The sequence below is a fragment of the Liolophura sinensis genome, chromosome 3 (genome assembly GCF_032854445.1).
Source record: "Liolophura sinensis isolate JHLJ2023 chromosome 3, CUHK_Ljap_v2, whole genome shotgun sequence".
Taxonomy (NCBI): Eukaryota; Metazoa; Mollusca; class Polyplacophora; order Chitonida; family Chitonidae; genus Liolophura; species Liolophura sinensis.
The window spans coordinates 23706359-23730426 of NC_088297.1; the positions used below are offsets into that span (position 1 = coordinate 23706359).

General features: G+C 39.4%; 1 protein-coding gene across 1 annotated transcript in view; it reads right to left on the minus strand.

Annotated features, from left to right (window-relative positions):
• Positions 1-24068, minus strand: part of LOC135463484 (potassium channel subfamily T member 2-like) — a 62177-nt gene that overhangs the window by 23626 nt on the left and 14483 nt on the right. Inside the window, 17 exon segments of the mRNA XM_064740741.1 lie at positions 2215-2310; positions 3038-3234; positions 3649-3798; positions 4340-4448; positions 5779-5887; positions 10136-10199; positions 11071-11183; positions 11185-11208; positions 12729-12889; positions 13283-13473; positions 14811-14914; positions 15540-15623; positions 17284-17358; positions 18995-19103; positions 21282-21368; positions 21833-21929; positions 22938-23017. Coding sequence (XP_064596811.1) covers positions 2215-2310; positions 3038-3234; positions 3649-3798; positions 4340-4448; positions 5779-5887; positions 10136-10199; positions 11071-11183; positions 11185-11208; positions 12729-12889; positions 13283-13473; positions 14811-14914; positions 15540-15623; positions 17284-17358; positions 18995-19103; positions 21282-21368; positions 21833-21929; positions 22938-23017 — 1850 coding nt within the window.

Here is a 24068-nt window from a genome sequence, read left to right on the forward strand (position 1 = left end):
AATAAAGTAAGAGCTACTGATGTATGAATGCTGAAGTACTTCACAGCCACTGATTTATGTGCGTGAAATTTGTCACAATTACTGATTTACGTCGGTTATACATATCGACTTTTGTACGTTGAGAAACTTTACTAACAGCTCTCCATTTCTGTAAGCTGAAATACATGGCTATTATTTCTTTACTGCTTCATTCTCACAAATTGTCACGAAATGCGTCTCCAGTAAAATGCCATTAACACAAAATGCACAAAGGATCAAGTAATGCTTTTCCTACAAATTATACAAGTGTCAGTGTTAGATTTTGCATGCTGATATGTTGTTGTGAACACAGAGTGAGCATATGCAATGGCATGTATTAAAATAAGTGTGTAGGTGGGCAAGCGATGCATTATCAATCCAGACAGTTACATGCGTATAGAACTAAATGACGTAAATTGACAAGATGCCGAGTTTCATCGGTTACGTGTGACCATTTCCCAACTATCACGTTGTCTCTGCTCAGGATTTACTCCCTATGCTGTACGTCTATTACACTGTCGTCGCTGCTCTGGTTTTACTCTCTATGCTCTACGTCTATCACATTGTCGTCGCTTCTCTGGTTTTACTCTCTATGCTGTATGTCTATCACACTGTCGTCGCTGCTCATGCCTTACTCTCTATACTGTACGTCTATCACAATGTTGCCGCTGCTCTGATTTTACTCTCTATGCTGCACGTCTATTACAATGTCGTCGCTGCTCTGGTTTTACTCTCTATGCTGTACGGCTATCACACTGTCGTCGCTGCTCTGGTTTTAATCTCTATGCTCTACGTCTATCACACTGTCGTCGCTGCTCATGCCTTACTCTCTATACTGTACGTCTATCACAATGTTGCCGCTGCTCTGATTTTACTCTCTATGCTGCACGTCTATTACAATGTCGTCGCTGCTCTGGTTTTACTCTCTATGCTGTACGTCTATCACACTATCGTCGCTGCTCTGGTTTTACTCTCTATGCTGTACGTCTATCACACTGTCGTCGCTGCTCTGGTTTTATTCTCTATGCTGTACATCTATCACACTGTCGTCGCTGCTCTCGTTTTATTCTCTATGCAATTGTCTATCATATCATGCATATTGACCACACACATCTCACTATAGTAACAGTACACAACGAAGTGCAGGAGAATCGTTCAGAAGTTGTGAAGCATACATACCACCAGCGGTAAATGTTGTATATTGCGTATAGACAGGGCTATAGCGATAGTTGAAAATGGTGATGAATATTTGATTTGTTAAATCATTAATGAAGAGAGAAGCTGACTGGGAGATTTAGCTCATTGCAGCCGAGTCACAGCTGACCGAATAAAAAGCATTGACATTTGCTGCAACTGTTAACAATCAGGTCATCTTGCAAAAGACTGTTATACAAAGCCATGCTATGATGCCCGGTAATATGTCTATGGTAAACCGCTTACATTTCTGATGACCATCTATACAAAAAACGCAACTCCTTACAGGCTCATGAGTTTGTATAAACAGTCTTTGTCCATAAAAAAGATTCCAGCGACGCATTTCTGTTTTTATGGCCATCCATTCAAGTCAATGAGTCTGAGTCTTTTAAATCTCTTTGACTAGGAGCCCATTTCCTACTGCTGCCAGTCGCCCCTTGACCTTTCAGGTTAGAGGTTCGAATCCATCTCTCTGCGATGAGGCTTAAGCTTTAAACCACGGGGCAGGTGGTTTACTACATGTGCCCAATAACCTGACATCCGTCAAGGAAGCGAAACTGTGATAATTTGTCACCAGTAAAACAAGTAATTAAAATACATCAGTTAGATTTAAAGTACCACAATGTGACACCGGTTCTCTGTAGCCACACAAGGGAACAAGCGAACTGACAATTTGGAAAGTTTATAAAATGTTGATATAAAAACCTATACCATAACGGGTTAGTTTATTTGGCATGCAATAGTACATTTGTGTCCGCAGCAACAGACGAGGATGAAGCCAAAGTAAAGGTGATAAATTGCAATTGATTGAAATTTGGTTATAGAGATCTACGTGTTTGTATTAATGAGATATTGCGCATATTTAGCATAGGCAGTCTTCATTCAATGTTACCACAGAACTAGCTCTCCTCGCACCCCAAGCCTATATACACGTGATCCCTGACCAGCCAACCACATTTGTGTAAGACCACAGTTTGACAGGTTGTGGTTCAGGGTACTAACCACGGTGGTTTTCTGTCTGGGAGAAGTGAATATTTTCCACCATTTTTGTTGTATGATTCGCCATCACTTTACAGGCTGACCTCAGCATATTTGTATCTGAAAAAACATACACTCCTCTCCTGAAATTCTTTTCCTTAACATTTGGCCCGGATTATCTTTCGAGACATACAAATATGCCAAACTAGACATTTTATAACTTTCCAACTTGACGAAGCGATATTTTTACGGATTGAGTTTCATATGATAAATTTGGTGTCAAAAGCAACATTACACTTGGTATATCTGTCATTTAATTTTGACAAAACTATTTGATTTTCAGACATGATAAATTACACTGCTACAAAAGAAAGTCTTATTTGATGGCTAGATGAATTGTGGACTTCGGTGGAACTTGCAAGTAACAACTGAAAGCGTGGAGCACAACATTCAGGTGAAAAACATGTAGAACACAAATCTCACGAAAATTAGGTCCAATCAATGCATTGTCACTTGTCGTAAATCGCTCACTATATTTACTTGTGGCTTCTGAAGAGATACTCATACGCCTGTACTTATTATTTGCTGTATTGAAACGATTTTGATTGGTACTGAGGTTTGATCTCCCCATACAAAGAAGACGAACCATCTCGGAGGAAGTGCTTGCTTGGATATAGTTAGCGACAAGTCAGTATAGGGAGGTCTGATTTTAGTGAGAATGTTTACGACACCTATACAAACTAACACATGGGATGTGAAAAAATCCAAACTAACACATGGGATAATGTAAAAACGCCTCTCACGCATACAGCACATATTTAACCCATATCTTTGTCCGTGTACATACGATTGATCTCCTCTTTGACTGCCCGAACTTTGTCCCGGACGACCGGATCTGTGACGATCTTGGAATACTCCTCCTCGGTCACGCTCAGGTAGAAACAGATGTCCGAATCTTTGAGGATGTAGGAGGATCCAGGGTTAAGCAAGAGACGAGGATCAACGCTTCTACGGTCCTCCACGCCAACTAGAGACACACCGAATCTACGGAGAGGAAAATTGTCACACACGTAAATAACTGATGGTAATAGACATGGATGGCAACGTTTACAGTTTTGTCCTAGCTTGAAATAGGATTAAGGAATTTATTTTTGTGCCGTACAAATTTAAATTGCGATCTCATCATTACTGTCACTTTGAGACAGCTGCGTTCAAATTCCATTAACTTTCAGTAGGCCTACCAAAAAACCTAACCGTTTAGACGAGATTTTAAAATCTGAAAATACGATTAAGGATCTTATTCTTGTGACCTATCAATTAAAATTTGGGCCACGTCATCAATGTCATCTTATGATACCTCGGTTAAAGTTTCAACAACTTACTGTACCAATAACTGACTGATTTTTAGTTTTCAGTCAAAAATGTTTTTTTGTGTGGAATTGTCCTCATTGTACGTACCGTTGATGACTATCCACCGCAGCTTCTGTGAACAACCAGCCCTTGTACTGCCGGAAGAAGATGCTGTTGCTGAGCTGAATATGGTAAATCTCATTGCCGGAGTGACGTCCGTAGATCTGCTGCCACTTCTCCGCTGCTCCCTGACCCTCTCTAGACAACAAGGCAATGTTTCACCAAGACAAAGGCTTATACAAACCAGAAAAGACGCAACCATTCACAGAAAGCTTAATCTGTCAACGGTATTCCATCAAACACCTTCACCCGAAGTTTCTTAACTTTTACAATGGTTGAATTCTAAATCCACTTTTTTCTTCGTGGTGAAAAAGACGACACATTGCATAGATATATGAACAGTTGTAATCAAAACTCAACTTTGATACATAGTTTGATTTATGACAATACCTATCATGGTACACGACAGCATGATACTGATTTTATCCATTCGTCTAAAACATTCCTTGCGTCTTTCCTTCCCTTCGACTTTCCTCTTTGCATAAATCGGTCCTAATTTCGTACTTTGTATACTTTCATATTTCCATGGTGGTTTTTCCTGTTTTTGGATATTGGTCTTTTTATCATAGACCTGTACCACTCATCATGGCTGACTACTGGTATACGAATGTTCGTTTCGACGTCTACTGTAAAGCTTGCTGTTGTTTTTGGAACCTGATGGTGATTCAAGTATACTTACTCTCCCCTGGAGGTGTGCAGAAGCAGTGTGACGAGGGTAGATAACCCTGGATACAGACAGTTGTTGGCCAGTAGGGCATACTTAAACTCATCTTCACAAACGATGTGCTCTGGAACAACAAATGTGACATCACTGTAATTGTCTAGGGAAGCCAATACGTATCACATTTAATTTTAAAAAAAAAAACTGGGTGCAATTAAAGCCTTTTTTTAAATAAAGCAAAACAATAAACAATTCTTGGTTTGGAACAATCCTTTAAATAATTCAAAGTAATGAACTGTTGTTTTCCAAACACAGAACGGAAATCAGTTCAAGTTATGAGAAAGGAAAAGTATGCTCATATTTTTATAATGAAAGGTATTTCATGTCCAAACAAGTAAGAATTTGTTTGAGACATACTTGGTTCGGATTGTCTTCTTCAAAACGTAGCTACGCTCTGTACAGCCCGAAAGGCTACTATCGTTCCAAAAGGATTTGAACGGTAGTAGCTCAGTGGTGTCTGTTGTGCAGTCCTGCTACGAAAGGACGGATTGTGGCCATATGATTCAAACAACGCGACCGATAATTATACAAGTATCGCATACATTTGTAACGACTGTAGCTAAATGGTGTCTAAAAATACAACCGGTACTGATACTGGAACGTTTGTATCTAAATAGTGTTAAGAAAAAAGCTAGTTTGGGGCATAGTGGGACGTTTGTAGCTAAATGGTGTCAAGAAAGTAGCTGGTTTTGGGCGTAGTGGAACGTTCGTAGCTAAATGGTACTGATACTGGAACGTTTGTATCTAAATGGTGTCAAGAAAGTAGTAGCTTTGGGAATAGTCGAATATTTGCAGTTAAATGGTGCCAAGAAATGCTGTCAAGAAAGTTGTTAGTTTTGGGCATAGTGGAACGTTTATAGTTAAATGATGTCAAGGAAGTAGCTAGCTTTGGGTATAGTGGAAGGTTTGTAGCTACATGGTGTCAAGAAAATAGCTAGTTTTGGGCATAGTGAAACGTTTGTAGCTAAATGGTGTCTAGAAAGTAGCTAGCTCAGGGCATAGTGGAACGTTTGTAGCTAAATGATGACAAGAAAGTAGCTAGTTTTGGGAATAGTGGAAGTTTTGTAGCTAAATGATGTCAAGAAAGGAGCTAGTTTTGGGTATAGTGAAACGTTTGTATCTAAATGGTGTCTAGAAAGTAGCTGGCTTTGGGCATAGTGGAACGTTTGTAGCTAAATGGTGTAAGGAAAGTCGCTCGTTATGGGCATAGTGGAATGTTTGTAGCTAAATGGTGTCAAGAAAGAAGCATGTTTAAGTAAATCGTAGAAAATCGGGTGTCGTGGAGAACAAAAATACGCTATTGTAGAGAACCTATACGATATGGTAGAGAACAAGTACGGTATCCTAAAGGACAGCAGCGACTAAGGCATTCCTGAGTATATACATGTAGTGTGTACCTGCGAACTTGACGTGGATTTTGCTCTCTGGCTTGAAGATCTGGACATACTGAGGACAATTAGGGGCAAAGTCCTTCACCGCCCAGGATCGTAGGATGGTATGCTGATCCTACAACATAAAAACAGGATGATGTGATAGTCCTATACTACATGAAAACAGGATGATGTGATAGCCCTATACTACATGAAAACAGGGTGATGTGATAGTCCTACAACATGAAAACAAAAAGATTGTTTGCTGATCCTACAACATCAAAAACAAGAGGATGCGATAGTCCTATACTACATGAAAACAGGAGGATGTGCTGATCCTACAACATCAAAAACAGGATGATGTGATAGTCCTATACTACATGAAAACAGGATAATGTGCTGATCCTACAACATCAAAAACAAGAGGATGCGATAGTCCTATACTACATGAAAACAGGATGATGTGCTGATCCTACAACATCAAAAACAGGATGATGTGATAGTCCTATACTACATGAAAACAGGATGATGTGCTGATCCTACAACATCAAAAACAAGAGGATGCGATAGTCCTATACTACATGAAAACAGGAGGATGTGCTGATCCTACAACATCAAAAACAGGATGATGTGATAGTCCTATACTACATGAAAACAGGATAATGTGCTGATCCTACAACATCAAAAACAGGATGATGTGATAGTCCTATACTACATGAAAACAGGATAATGTGCTGATCCTACAACATCAAAAACAAGAGGATGTGATAGTCCTATACTACATGAAAACAGGATAATGTGCTGATCCTACAACATCAAAAACAAGAGGATGTGATAGTCCTATACTACATGAAAACAGGAGGATGTGCTGATCCTACAACATCAAAAACAAGAGGATGCGATAGTCCTATACTACATGAAAACAGGATAATGTGCTGATCCTACAACATCAAAAACAAGAGGATGTGATAGTCCTATACTACATGAAAACAGGATGATGTGCTGATCCTACAACATCAAAAACAAGAGGATGCGATAGTCCTATACTACATGAAAACAGGATAATGTGCTGATCCTACAACATCAAAAACAAGAGGATGCGATAGTCCTATACTACATGAAAACAGGAGGATGTGCTGATCCTACAACATCAAAAACAAGAGGATGCGATAGTCCTATACTACATGAAAACAGGATAATGTGCTGATCCTACAACATCAAAAACAAGAGGATGTGATAGTCCTATACTACATGAAAACAGGATGATGTGCTGATCCTACAACATCAAAAACAGGATGATGTGATAGTCCTATACTACATGAAAACAGGAGGATGTGCTGATTCTACAACATCAAAAACAGGATGATGTGATAGTCCTATACTACATGAAAACAGGATGATGTGCTGATCCTACAACATCAAAAACAAGAGGATGCGATAGTCCTATACTACACGAAAACAGGATGATGTGCTGATCCTACAACATGAAAACAAGATTGTGTGGTGAGACTATACCATAAAAACAGGATGATGTGATAGTCCAATACTACATGAGAACAGGATGATGTGATAGTCCTATACTACATGAAAACAGGATGATGTGATAGCCCTATACTACACGAAAACAGCATGATGTGATAGCCCTATACTACATGAAAACAGGATGATGTGATAGCCCTATACTACCTGAAAACAGGATGATGTGATAGTCCTATACTACCTAGAAGTAAGAGGATATGATAGTCCTATACTACAAGAGAACAGGGTGATGTGATAGTCCTACAACATGAAAACAGGGTGATGTGATAGTCCTACAACATGAAAACAGGATGATGTGATAGTCCTATACTACCTGAAAACAGGATGATGTGATAGTCCTATACTACCTAGAAGTAAGAGGATATGATAGTCCTATACTACAAGAGAACAGGGTGATGTGATAGTCCTACAACATGAAAACAAGATTGTGAGCTGATCCTACATCATGAAAACAAGAGAAGGTGATAGTCCTATCCTACATGAAAACAGGATAATTTAATAGTTCTACAACATGAAAAAAGGATGGTATGATAATCCTACGACACGAAAACAGGATAATGTGATGATCCTACAACATGAAACAAGAGAAGGTGATGACCCTACAACATGAAAACAGGATGGTCCTACAGCATGAAAACAGGCTGATATGATGGCCCTACAACATAAAAAAAACATAATGGTGCTACAACATGAAAACAGGCTGATATGATTGTCCTACAACATAAAAACATAATAGTCCTACAACATGAAAACAGGCAGATATGATGGTCCTACAACATGAAAACAGGATAACCAGATGACCCTACATCATGCAAACAGGATCATAAGATGATCCTACAACATGAAAACATAATGGTGCTACAACATGAAAACAGGCTGATATGATGGTCCTACAACATAAAAACAGGCTGATATGATGGTCCACATGAAAACAGGCTGATATGATGGTCCTACAACATAAAAACAGGCAGATATAATGTTCCTACAACATGGAAACAGGCTGATATGATGGTCCTACAACATGAAAACAGGCTGATATGATGGTCCTACAACATGAAAACTTAATGGTGCTACAACTTAAAAAACAGCTGAAATGATGGACCTACAACAAAAAAAACAGGCTGATATGATGGTCCTACAACATGAAAACATAATAGTCCTACAACTTGAAAACAAGATAATAAGATGGTCCCGCAACATGAAAGCAGGATGTGATGGTTCCTACAACAATAAAACAGAATGATGTGATGGTCCTATAACAATAAAACAGGATGATGTGATGAGTCTACAACAATAAAACACAGTGATGTAATGTTACTACAACAATAAAACAGAGTGATGTGATGAGCCTACAACATGGAAAACAGAGTGATGTGATGGTCCTACAACATTAAAACAGAGTGATGTGATGGTCCTACAACAATAAAACACAGTGATTGTGATGGTCCTACAACAATAAAACAGAGTGATGTGATGAGCCTATAACAATAAAACAGAGTGATGTGATGAGCCTATAACAATAAAACAGAGTGATGTGATGAGCCTACAACAATAAAACAGAGTGATGTGATGGTCCTACAACATTAAAACAGAGTGATGTGATGGTCCTACAACATTAAAACAGAGTGATGTGATGAGCCTATAACAATAAAACAGTGATGTGATGGTCCTACAACATTAAAACAGAGTGATGTGATGGTCCTACAACAATAAAACAGTGATGTGATGGTCCTACAACATTAAAACAGAGTGATGTGATGGTCCTACAACATTAAAACAGAGTGATGTGATCGTCCTACAACATTAAAACAGAGTGATGTGATGAGCCTATAACAATAAAACAGAGTGATGTGATGGTCCTACAACATTAAAACAGAGTGATGTGATGGTCCTACAACAATAAAACAGTGATGTGATGAGCCTACACCAATAAAACACAGTGATGTGATGAGCCTATAACAACAAAACAAGAGTGATGTGATGAGCCTACAACAACAAAACAAGAGTGATGTGATGAGCCTACAACAATAAAACAGTGATGTGATGGTCCTACAACAATAAAACAGAGTGATGTGATGGTCCTACAACAATAAAACAGAATGATGTGATGGTCCTACAACAACAAAACAGAGTGATGTGATGAGCCTACAACAATAAAACAGAATGATGTGATGGTCCTACAGCAATAAAACAGAATGATGTGATGGTCCTACAACAACAAAACAGAGTGATGTGATGGTCCTACAACAACAAAACAGAGTGATGTGATGGTCCTACAACAATAAAACAATGATGTGATGGTCCTACAACAATAAAACAAAGTGATGTGATGGTCCTACAACATTAAAACAGAGTGATGTGATGGTCCTACAACATTAAAACAGAGTGATGTGATGAGCCTACAACAATACAACAATAAAACAGAGTGATGTGATGAGCCTACAACAATAAAACACAGTGATGTAATGTTACTACAACAATAAAACAGAATGATGTGATGAGCCTACAACATTAAAACAGAGTGATGTAATGGTCCTATAACATGAAGCAGGATGGAATTATTATCCTGTAACATCGAGTCAGAACTGTCAAAATTTCCTAACTATTTCTTTTATAAACATAAAGTGAATAATTCATCTTTAAATTGAACAATGTTAACAATGTTACTTTGCTAAATTAACTCACAGTTTAATTACATACTTGTTACATACTTGTTACCAAACGTGTTATCTTATTGTTAAGATAAGGTATGGATATAGATGTGAAAGATCAGCGACAATTTTATCAAGAGATAGTTCGTATCCATTATTATGGCAAATCAGCTGAAAGAAAAAGACACACTTACTGCAGCATCTTTGTCCACATTTGTTCTGTTTCCCAAAATAAAACACGCCTCAGAGACTTGGATTCTGCAAAGTAACGATTAAACTGAAGAAAAACAGAAAAAGCCAGTTCTTTAGCTTTACCAGTTTTACCAGTTCAAAAATCTCCGTCATTTCCAGAGCGAAGGAAACAATGTCGCAATTTTTTACATTATACCACAATCTATCATCACGTAATGGCAACAACCCATGAGAGCGTAATGTCAACAACCCATGTTCACGTAATGTCAACAAAACATGACCACGTAATGTAAACAACCCATAACCCCGTAATGTCAGAATCGGATTTCCATACCGTAGTTCATTTGCGACGAAGAATTTAAATTTGCATTCACTTTCGATACATCCCTCAGATTTTCTTACACTAGATATACATGCACAGCTGAAAACAACGCGCTTACAAATATACAGTAATGATTCGTCACCCCAAATAGCAGTTTGTCACTCCTGATATCTGTTCACATATGGCGAAGAGCTTAGTAGGTTATCCTCTCCAAGAAATGTATCAACCATACAGTGAGGAAATACTCTGCTGCGAATATGACCGAGAATATGGTGTGATCTGATCTGTGAACATATCGATCGTCACTATTCGAACCAAAATAGGACAACATCAGTTTCATACAATCTGTCCCCTTCTAATAACAGCGAACCTCAGTTCACAAACAGTTTCTTTTTGCTGAATATTACTAAAGTCGGTACCACAATTGCACCGTGTGGGACGGATAGGCTCTGCCTGTAGGCCCCTACAACCTACAGATCGTCATGAGTTTCGCCCGGGCTCTGCCCGGTTTCCTCTCACCATAATGATAGCCGATGTTGTATAAGTGATGTATTCCTGGGTACGGCGTAAAACGCCAATCAAATAAATAAATATATGACCCTACAACGGTCTTACCTACAACGTGAGAGATCGGCGTCTTTCAGCGCGGACCCCCGTATGTACATGACCCTGTTGACCCATTTGGGGTCCCTCAGGATGGTCTGCATGGTGAGGTCCAGTTCGCTGGGGGGAGAGCAACACTACCATGTGATCCTGGCAACAAGGAGAAGAGCGCAGTCTTTCTTATTATATTACTTTACATTTGAAGCTAATCCAGAAACAATGTCAATAGAATAGTCAACTCTGGAATATGGACTATATTAAAACAAAAAAAAATTACCAATGACCAACAATAACAACATCGTACAGAGCTGGTATTTGCAGCCAAAAACATTGTAGGGAACATCGGCTCTGTAGCATACAGACAGACAGACACATATAAAATTGTTGGCGTTCCAATCATTACAATGATTCACGCCAAAACAAGACAAACAAGACAAACAAGACAACAATATGAGTCATCATGAATTTTTTATCTCATACGATGGAGATCATTTTTTTTGTTTTTTGAGGTGAAGGAAACCTGGCTATTGCATCACATACGGGTATCTGACAAATCTCCTGATCGAAAGCTGTAGCCGAACCAGCTTTAGCTGGATGGTGTCTGCCATCCCACTGGTCAGTGGGCAACCGAACTTTAGCTGGATTGTGTCTGCCATCCCGCTGGTCAGTAGGACGACCGAACTTTAGCTGGATTGTGTCTGCCATCCCGCTGGTCAGTAGGACGACCGAACTTTAGCTGGATTGTGTCTGCCATCCCGCTGGTCAGTAGGACGACCGAGCTTTAGCTGGATTGTGTCTGCCATTCCACTGGTCAGTGAGCAACCGAACTTTAGCTGGATTGTGTCTGCCATCCCACTCGTCAGTAGGACGACCGAACTTAAGCTGGATTGTGTCTGCCATCCCACTGGTCACTGGGACGACCGAGCTTTAGCTGGATTGTGTCTGCCATTCCACTGGTAAGTGGGACGACCGAACTTTAGCTGGATGGCTTCCGACAGGAGCCAGACAAAAGATTATAAATAACGCTGTATTTAAGTTGATGAGCTCATGTTAATGTCCAATTCGGGAACATTCCTCTCCGGCCGTATGTTGGAAGGTGCGACAGCAACCAGCGAATGGTCGTTGGTTTCACCCTCGGGTTCTGCCCGGTTTCCTTCCAGCATAATACTGGCCACCGTCGTAAACGTGGAATATTCTTGAGTGCAGCGTAAACACCGATCAAATAAATAAAAAAATAAAACTGGAGACCAAGAAACATGCATTGTCCAGAAACTGTCGGAATATCGCTTAGGCCGAATGACAGATTCTAGGCTAAACTTGATTCAGTGGAATGGACAACGGGTCAAGGGCTGTTTCATTTATTGACGGACTCTTTTTTTCGTGTGACTCAGTACACCAGACCGGAGACTAAAAGCCCAAGTAAGGAGCTACACGTACAAAGATTCCAATTTTGTAACGATGTTATTTTGTCTTTTCAATCATATTATCTGATTTTACGGTAACGGATTAGTTTAAAAACAAAAGTAACAACTATCAGTAAATTTGCAATGTCAAATTAGCCCTCACTGATGAACTACTAACCTTCAAACTGAGATCATTTAGTTCAGCATATGAACTATTTTCACCAATCACACTATTGTTTAATTGGTATAAACTTGTCATCACCATACCTCTAGTTTTGGATGAGCGTAGAACTCATTGAGGAAGTCCATGAGCGTATCGGCGGAGAGCGTGCTGGTACAGACGACAACGTGTTTAGTGCGTGACGCCCTGTGCTGACTGAAAGTCCCGCCCTCCTTCTGACGCTCAATCCAAGTGGACGCTATAATCTCTAACTGAAATGCATACACGCATTAAATAAACTTTGGAGGAGATTTAAGTCTCTGCATGACACACAATGTAAAATATAATCCTCAAATAAATCAGCCAGAGAAAAATACTATTTCATAAACACTAATAAAGGTAACAATAATTTTGAAACACACAAACATCATGGAAGAAGATCATTCACAAATTTAGGAAACGAACATTGAAAACTTCTTAAAGAGAAATAAATACTATCAAAATTTGATATTTAAACAGAAATGAACCCTTTAAGAAAAATAAGAATTGTTAAACCTAAGCCATGAAGCCAGTGTATAATGCCTACATGTAGACCTATAGTCGATTACTATAATTGGCGATGTTGCTACTTTCCCCCATTTCCTGGCTAAAAACAAAACACCAACCTGTCTGGGAACGAAAGCAAAAGCTGCACAGATCATGAGCATCATAAAAAGCTGCCCCAGCCAGATGTCAGGTGAGATGTCCCCATACCCCACGGTGGAGAAGGTGACGATAACAAACCAGACCGACTCAAAAAGCGACAGCCGCTCCAGCTGACTGGCCCGCTGGATGTGCTGGATACCACACACGCTGTAAACAAGAGAAGTACAAAGGTACATATGAGGTAAACAGTAATAGCACTGTTTACTGCACACACGCTGTATTACAGAAATAGCACTTAATACCACAAGGACTGTAAACAGAAGTAGCATTGAATACCACACGCGCTGTAAACAGAAAAAGGACTGAATACCACATGCACTTTAAAAAGAAATAACACTGAATACCACACACGGTGTAAACAGATAAAACGTATAATACCCACACACGCTCTCGAAAGCACAATGGAACAATTATAGCAACATCGAATACCATACACGCCGTAAACAGAAATATCAATGAATACCACACACGCTGTATCAGAAACAGTAGAAAGGTACACTGTATACCACACACACTGTAAACACTGAAAGCAGAAAGATACACCAAATACCACACACGCTGTAAACAGAAAGAGCACTGAATACCATACATGCTGTAAACAGAAATATCAATGAATACCACACACGCTGTATCAGAAACAGTAGAAAGGTACACTGTATACCACACACACTGTAAACACGGAAAGCAGAAAGTTACACCAAATACCACACACGCTGTAAACAGAAACAGCACTGAATGACACGCACGCTGAAAACAGAAATAGCACTGAATACCACACACGCTGTAAACAAAACAGCACTGAATGCCACACATGCTGTAAACAGAAACCGTAGAAAGGTACACTTTATACCACACACACAGTAAACACTGAAAGCAGAAAGTTACACTGAATATCACACACGCGCTAAACAGACAAGGTAGAAAGTACAATGTACACCACAACACAGCAGATTGCTACGGTACGTAATATAATTAAGACGTACAGTGCGGAGAGAACAACCAGAGCAGCGACGACAGCGTAATGGCTGGTAAATGGTCATATGTAACCGGTGAAATAGGGTCTCATGTCAATTTCCCCGAATTAGGGTTTAATTCTAACTGTCCGTGTAAATGCATAAATTGTAGCAAATTACACGCGCAATAGTACCATTACTTAAGCAGAATTAGGTAAAACAAATGCAGTGATGTTAACTGCAATTTATTGGATGTCACTGATCTAGAATTATTCAAAATACCTGGTGGTCATCACATTTAACACACAGTACCATTAAAACAATGCAGAGGGACCAGGTCTAGGAGATGCTCAGTCCACAAGCACAATCCTGGTGTATGCAAGAATACAATGTAATTAAGACGTACAGCAAACAGAGAAAAAGCAGAGCAGCAACATTAGTGTGACAGCCGGCAAATGGTCACACGTAACCGGCGAAATACGGCCACTTGTCGATTTACCTCAGACGCTGTAAATGTAATTACTGACTTACGTGGTAATGATGAGGCAGACCAGGGTAGCTGTTAAAATCAACATCTGCTGGTACATCGTCACCGCGATACACTGAAACCTCTGCTTTGTGAGGTGAAGGTCGTGCTGCAGTTAAAATGGATTCAACAGAATTTGAAGCGTTTTGTCAACAAATACCCCAAACGTTTGTCATCGTTTTGCAGTTATAATTTGGAATATATTTACCTGTTGGAAAACACCCTTTCTCTTCTAGATCTCTACGCAAACCAATTTTTAATGCACATAGGTTTTGCAAAGTAAAACTGTTGATTTGCAAGCAAGATTTAGCATTTGTAAAAATGGTTATTCTTAAAAACAAAACATCATTCTCGCCTAGAGAACAGGGCTTGGTTGTTCAAAACTCGTTTCAGACTTAATACTAGATTTAACTTTAAGTCAAATCTTCAATTTTGTACTTCATGTCAAAAATGTGTAACATTATATTATGAATGAAACTGCTGCTGTTTGACTTTGGAGAACTGCATTGGTTGTTGGCTTTGACTAAAGAATTAAATATAAAGTACGACTTAATACCAGTATTAGCTAATACACTTTCCAACAACTGAGCGCTAGCATCAGCGTCCAGGTGTATGTCTTGCCTTCATCTCTATTAAACCAATGGCCACTTTCGTCCAATATATAAACGTTTACGACATCTATAATAAGAAAAATAAACAAGTAAAACAAAAGCAGATGAATAGTAATAACTCACAAATAGACTCTCGAGAGCCTCTTTGGCAAGCCAGATGTTGAGGAAGGTGGGGACGTACAGGTTCCGCAATGGCCACCAGCAGACCTGGATAAATTGTAACACAGATTCTAATCAGATAACGAAACCTATGATTGTATAATCTTACATTAAGGGCCCTATGATTGTATAATCTTACATTAAGGGTCCTATGATTGTATAATCTTCCATTAAGGGCCTTATGATTGTATAATCTTACATTAAGGGCGACCAGGTTAACGGTTGAAATGGGAGAATTAAATTCCCAGTGACACCTGCATTTACGGTCAGCCTGCGTGGCAAAAATCGAGGGTATTTGTCACGAATCTTGGAGTGATCTACCGATGAATCGTGGATGATCTTTGCGAACCGTGATGAAGCTGAAGATATCGCCAGCGCTTCGCGGTGTTGTAGGAGTGGTCGAAGGTGGTTCTTACAGGTACAAAAACCAGCTGCGATCAGTTACAATTAATGGCGATCAGCTACGATCGACAAATTCTGACGAATCCTGATCATTAGGGTTTGTGCAAGCATCATAAACCATCTTCATTAATCGTATGCGCAAGGTCATTATGATTTTATGCTATCAGGTGACTACCGTCGATAAGCTGTCCGGCATACCAGTCGACGGGTCATTTGAGGTGTGACTGCAAACAATTTTTTGGGTTTCAATCTACGTAAATGGAATCCTTGAAGAATCTGAGAAAACCAGCTGTGACTGATTATACGAGCAAAACATCGCGAAGAGTCGTCGAATTCACAAAGGTAGTCATATCTCTGCTGTGACTTATCCTCGCATAGATTTGGTCTATGCAGATCTGAATTCACAGCAAGATGCTTTACTTTCCAATGTATGTTTCTTTGGTTTATTGGTGTTTCACGCCGTACTCAAGAATGTGTCACTTGTATGAAAGGGCTCATGTTTAGGGGTAGAGGTAGTCTCGCAGAATCTCGTCTGTATCCCGTTACTTGGCAACCAGCAGACAATCTTGTAGCGGAACCATTAAACAAAGTTTGAAATACCCAACTACAAACGGCAGTTCAAAACTAGGGTGAGGGGAATTGTGACCCTGTATATGTGAACTTTCGTACAATGGAGCATTGGAAAACATACGAGCACATGCATGTAATTCTCAAAAAGGTAATCAGAGTTCACGAAAGTCATATACGTGTCGTAACAACAGGACTGTCCGCTCGTTGTCAGTTAACGCCAGATAGTACGAGGTTTTGCACGAGGAGACTGGAGATCAGATATTACAGTGAAATAGAACAAAGCGTTATTATACAGAGTGAGAACAGGTAAAGGAAAGCAAATCCAAACTATTTCTTCACACGACCAGTGACATATGCATGGAAGAAGCAAATTGAGAAAAATAAACGAAATATAAGCGTCGAATACGACATCAGAATTCTACTCGAAAACCACTGATGAATAATATGGTAAAATATCTCTCGATCATAAACTTACCACAGTTGTAAGAAAAAGTGTTTTTACAAGGTAATGGAGGCACAAGCTCAACGACCTTGAAAAAACATGTCAAGAAAACTAAAAAACGATAGCATTCAACGCCAATATCCCACGGCCAAATCCGGCGATTTACAAACTAAAATATCGAAAAAAGGAAAAAGTATGATTACAAAGATTACTTCTGATACACCTTCCATACAACAATAAAGCTTACAAAATAAGAGAGGTTCTAAAATATGGTTTACATGGAAACTGGCTTACTGTAACGATCATGGGCACAGAGGATACTAACTCCAACACAAAGAAAGGCTCCACAATTTTCTCCATAGGACTCATCTGCGGAATAAATGACAAAAAATACACCCATTTATATGTACGACACTGAAGTGTTAGCTAAAATTGGATCTGTACACCTAGCTTTACTTTATATTTAAAAGACAAAGTAATATGGATTCTCAGCGTAATGACTCAGGAGCCTCTCACCAATGCGGTCGCTGTGAGTTCAAGTCCAGCTCACGCTGGTTTCCTCTCCGGTCCTACGTGGAAAAGCCTGGCAGCAAACTGCGGATGGTCGTGGTTTCCCGGGCTCTGCCCGGTTTCCTCCCATCATCATGCAGGCCTCAGATAAGTGAAATATTCTTGAGTACGGCGTAAAACACCAATGAAAGAAATAAATAAACATATAAATAAATGTATAAATAAATATATGGATCCTGGGGGCAACAACTTCTATTCATTCTGTACAAAGCATTTCGCGTGGAAGGCTAACACCGTGACTAAGCATGACGTCAAGCTCACGCACTGTGTTATCATGTACAATGAAACTCTGACTGTACAAAATACATTGAAGCAGATATGCATAAAGTTTACAGAACCCTTTCGCATAAACGCTCTCGTGTTTTACAAGTACAAATGTCTCGGAAGGCTGTAGTCATCCATAACCATTTTCGTCATTAAAGTATTGTGCTGTGTATTTTTATGTAATTGTACTGCCTTTTGTTGCGCTTTACATTACCATAGATGAGAAATATTTTGCTGTACATAATTGCTTAAATTGCTGCCTAATTTCTTGTGATTGGCACTCTGTTACTTATCATACATGTTTGCGTAACTAATACATTTGAATGCATTCTATTAATTAGTCAGAGAGTCACCGCTGGAAGACTCTCGGTCTTTTGGGAGTCGATCAGCTTGGCTTGGCCAGACAAGTTTGTGTCACTATGTGATAAGTCTTGGCCACCACGTGGTTCTAATCCCTGGAACAGGTTAGGAGTTGTTTCTTTCCTTGTGAATCAGGAATAATCTGTATGATCCAGGAGCTGAATGCCAAAGTACATTCAAGCTTGGGAATAAAGCTGTTACTGATCATAAACAATTCCTCGGTGTTCCAGACTTTTAGAAACGCGATATTGTGCAACACAATATGTGGAGGAGAACCTGGGCCGATCCAGGAACTTTCAGGTACATGAATCGAGGAATAAACTGCTGTATGAAGCATGACATCCATGAACCTCTGTACAAGGTCATGGGCAAGGTCATGTGAAGGACAGACAAGAAAGATGTCACTGATCAGATTCAGCTGCCTGGTCAGTCAGAACATGTGAAATGGCTTCTATTTTCCCTGTAGACGATCGTCTCTACAGGCGTCAAGATCACACACAAAAAAGGGACACCAAAAGAAATTGTAAAGAGCCCAGAGAAAAGGCCGAACAGTACTCTATTTGTTACCCAAATCACGGAAACAGGCGTTTTTGTTTTAATTTATACATACACACGTTTTGGCAATCGCAAATTACATGCTTTGTTTGTTAAGATTCACGTTTGTCTATATAAGATAAGGTCTTTATGTTAGCATGGCACATCGCGAACTGTTTTAAGTACGATCCATGCTTAAGGTACAACGGCTGCCTTGAGAGCACCAAAAAACCTGCGTTTTTCAGTACATTTACGTCCTGTCGTTGCTGGGCCATACCTTGTAGGTGACGTACACTGTGATGAGAGCCTTGATAAGTGTTACAGTTGACAGTCCCACTTCCAACACCCACAGGGGAAAGGGTCTGTGTACCCACAGCAACAAGTACCTGTGTAAAACATATACAATTGCTCCGTAAAGCACAATCACGCCACAGCTTATATCTGTGATAATATACTGGAATTTCGAAGTCAAGGTTAAAAAAGCGAATCTGTAAATAATGCGGCATGTGACAGGTGATGAATACAGGAGTAAGATGTGAAGAATATAAATAGCCACATATAGCATAGAGAACAAAAGCAGAGCAGCGACGACAGGATAACATTTGGCAAATGATGGCGCTATTGACAGTGAAATACGGCTTCTTCTCCATTTATCTTAGCAAGAATTTGATTACCACCGCTCATATGCTTAAAATGTAGGACATTGCAGAATTAGGTAAAGAAAATACAGTGATGTTAATCGCAATTTATTTGACGTCACTGGCCCAGAATTAAGATCGACAAAGACTGAGTGAGTGAGTGAGAGATTGAGTAATTGGTTGAATGATTGATTGACTGATTCGTTGGTGTTTAATGCTGTACTCGAGATTTTTTTCTGTATGTAGCGACGGTCTGGTTTCTGGTTGGAGGAACCCGGAGAAAACAGTGGAAGACAGTGTCGGTATAGTGACCAGATTTCCCAGCTACACCGTAAGGACAGAAGGTAGAAGTGAGATCTGTTTTTTTTTTCTTCTCAGCGTAGCTTTCAGAAATACACATTTGCACTGTTCCAATCGTAGCTTTCAGATATACACATCTGCACGGTTCCAATCGTAGCTTTCAGAAATACACATCAGCACTGTTCCAATCGTAGCTTTCAGAAATACACATCTGCACTGTTCCAATCGTAGCTTTCAGAAATACACATCTGCACGGTTCCAATCGTAGCTTTCAGAAATACACATCTGCACTGTTCCAATCGTAGCTTTCAGAAATAAACATCTGCACTGTTCCAATCGTAGCTTTCAGAAATACACATCAGCACTGTTCCAATCGTAGCTTTCAGAAATACACATCAGCACTGTTCCAATCGTACCTTTCAGATATAAACATTTGCACTGTTCCAATCGTAGCTTTCAGAAATATACATTTGCACTGTTCCAATCGTAGCTTTCAGAAATACACATTTGCACGGTTTTGATCGTAGCTTTCAGAAATACACACCTGCACTGTTCCAATCGTAGCTTTCAGATATACACATCTGCACTGTTGTAATCGTAGCTTTCAGAAATACACATCTGCACTGTTCCAATCGTACCTTTCAGAAATACACATCTGCACTATTCCGATCGTATCTTTCAGAAATACACATCTGCACTGTTCTAATCGTAGCTTTCAGAAATACACATCTGCACTGTTCCAATCGTAGCTTTCAGAAATACACATCTGCACTGTTCCAATCGTAGCTTTCAGAAATACACATCTGCACTGTTCCAATCGTAGCTTTCAGAAATACACATCAGCACTGTTCCAATCGTAGCTTTCAGAAATACACATCTGCACTGTTCCAATCGTAGCTTTCAGAAATACACATCAGCACTGTTCCAATCGTAGCTTTCAGAAATACACATCTGCACTGTTCCAATCGTAGCTTTCAGAAATACACATCTGCACTGTTCTAATCGTAGCTTTCAGAAATACACATCAGCACTGTTCCAATCGTAGCTTTCAGAAATACACATCTGCACTGTTCCAATCGTAGCTTTCAGAAATACACATCTGCACTGTTCCAATCGTAGCTTTCAGAAATACACATCTGCACTGTTCCAATCGTAGCTTTCAGAAATACACATCTGCATTGTTGCAACCGTTAATCTGCAACTCAGTCTTTTCGAGAAATGCTGTCCTCAACATGCCAAAGATGTACGTCACATAAACATGTTAACTTGTTAGAAGCGTTTAATTCGACAGAAATTCTGACTGCATGTCACCTAGTTATTCATGAATAATACACACCATGGCCCAGTTGTTCAACTTAATACCACATTGAACTTTAAGCCAAGTCTTCAGATTTACACTAGTTCAAAAAAAATTGTGTCTGCTGTCCTTTCGTTTGGTCTGTGTACAACTGTACTGGCTGTTTGGTTTTCTTACAATCGTGGATATATGATATGACTTAATACCGGTATTAGCTAATACTTTTTTGAACAACCGGGCCCATGACGTCATAATTAACAGAACTGTAAGCTGAGCCACGAGCATGGCCAGTTTTGCTCACATGTGGAATTCAGCTAAAGCAGACTCACCAATTTATCCTGGTTGAAGAGAAAACCATGGTGTATTCCTCACTCTCAGGTATGGCCGTTGTGCCGTTCTCACAACGATGGCCTCCACTGGGACAAAACACAAACATGTGTGTAGACATGTGAGAAAATACACACACATGTAAGTAGATATGTGATAAAAAAATATAGAAACATGTGTAGATATGTAAGCAAAAATACACAAATATGTGTGTAGACATGAAAAAATATACAAAAAATATACAAACGTGTGTACATATGTGAGGAAAAGTATACAAACATGTGTGTACACATGTATATGTGCAATTTACATTCATATGGACAGAAAAATATCCAACTCTACACTGTACACATATATCACTGTTGATTACGTACTTGATTGTAGGGTCGGTGGTTCGAAACCCGTAGTGATCTCAACTGAAATTCAGAACTTGCACACATGCACTGTTCTAAAAGCGTCTCGACCATTTAAAATGATTATTTAAAAGCATTTCATAAATTTTTTAAATCATTTAAAAAAAAATGAAATTCAACACGTTATAAGTCAAACTTACCACTCATACTCCCTGGTGTCATCAAGCTGTACACGAGTTATATACAGTAGACAGGCTGTCAGCTTTATCACAAAGTCAAATACTGTGTTGTAAAAACCTATCAATAGAAAAGAATAGAAAAAAATTTTATTAAAATATAACAAAATGCACATATGAAACACCTCGCTCACGATGACCGCCAGTATAACCACGTGAGTTTAACTTACATACATATTTAAACGTAATCCACCAAATGCTGGAATAGTTAATTTAAGCTGTCATAGGAGCTGGCGCATAAATTTGTGGCCACCTTTTTGCCACAATACACGACAACATTCTGTGAGAAGGGATTCTCTCAGAAAAATTAAATCGCAAACGCCACGAAACGTGTGTAGGGGGCCTGCAGGGTTAGTTACGGTTTTCTACACACTTGGCAATGTTAACATGTTAAAAGTCATGTTCTAACAATCCCAACATGTCCCAAAAAGTCATGTTCAAACAATCCCAACATGTCCCAAAAAGTCATGTTCAAACAATCCCAACATGTCCCAAACTGGAATCAGGAAACATGTTTCCAGATAGGGAAAATTGTTACCTATTTAGGACTGACTGAAGTTAAGACTTCACCAGGGTCGTCTGCACTCCGACATACAGTTTACAATTAAGAAACCAGTTCCACCTGCAGACTTGGATCAATACGCCATTTGTAAGGCGCAAATTCATAGGGTGAATAAAACAGATGTAATATTTGGATGTGATATACGTTCATCCAACGCATGGGGGCTTCCGTGGCCGGCGGGGTAAGCACGCCAGCGCGGCGCAATGACCCAGGAGCCTCTCACTAAATGTGAGTCCAATTCCAGCTCATGCATTCCCCTCTGGCGTCCGGTCTGGCAGCAACCTGCGGATGATAGTGGGTTTTTAGTGGGCTCTGCCAGGTTTTCTCCCACCATAATGCTGGCAGTCGTCGTATAAGTAAAATATTCTTGAGTACGGCGTAAAACACAAATCAGATAAATAACTAAATAAATATTCAACACGTGACTAACTCTACCTCCGTTTTTAGACAGCGGTGACTTCGGCCTGGTAAGATTACGAAGGTTTGGCGGGAAGCTTATGTACTCACGTGATCTGGAATCTCCAACAAGAAAACTTTGTAATCTCCTCTTGATTGAGTAATCGTAGGTAAAATACTTCACAGGGGCTCTGAAAGAAACATAAACCTGTCATAACTATATATATAAATGCATATACCAGTATCAGAAGAAACAAGGAAACAGTGAGTATCATGATGAGAACGAAAGCTCGAAACTGCAGTCATTATCATGATGGGAAGGAAAGTTAGAAACTGCAGTTGGAATACAACGATGTAGAAATTTGAGAAGGTTCATCTGTTTTTTTTATGCCTATTTTCTGCCTGAGAACATTCAACTTCCCCCCTGTATCTTTTACATACATCCGTTCTCTAGAAGTCCATCGCATTGTGAAAATACAACCTACAGAATACATAAGCACGAAAACAGGAACAAAATGTATAGATTTATCCATATTTTGACGTTTTGATGATAAAATACATAGGAATTAAGACACGGTATTTGACTGAACAGTGCGCATGGGTGATATAAGTATAAAATGTTGTGGATTGTGAATTCCTGATCCCATAAAAATGTGTCCTAATGACATCATAGCATACATCCCCCAGAACATATATAGATTACCGCCGTGGTGAAGCGTTAACATTTGAGATAAACACGACATTGGTCTGGTTTATGGATAGGGGAAACTAGGCAGAGCCTGAAGGAACGCACTGGTCTCACCAACAACATAATTATATGTCACAACAGTACAGAGAATATAAGTCGCTGCAATTAACATTGCCAGTTGACCTCACATTATAAATCATAGCAACGACATAATTATTCGATCTATTTTGGCTGTATAATGCCAGAGTGATTTTAGGCCTGTTTGGCAGTAGCAATCATGTCGGCATCGGATTAAACATTTTGGAATGATCTTGGGAATGTATTAGAACCAAATTCACGCATGCACAATTCCTAAGATCATACCATGCCTTTCAGTCTACCAGTGGTTTCGTGGCGAAAAGGCTGTTTTATTGCTCTTTTTTGAAATGTTGTGTATAACTTGAATGCTGTTAAATCCAACAATTTGGGAGTGGTAGTGAAGGGTAAGCATTTACAATGTTTCAAACTGTTAAAATGTGAGAATTGACAAAATCCTTAGGAAATGTTGTAATCTA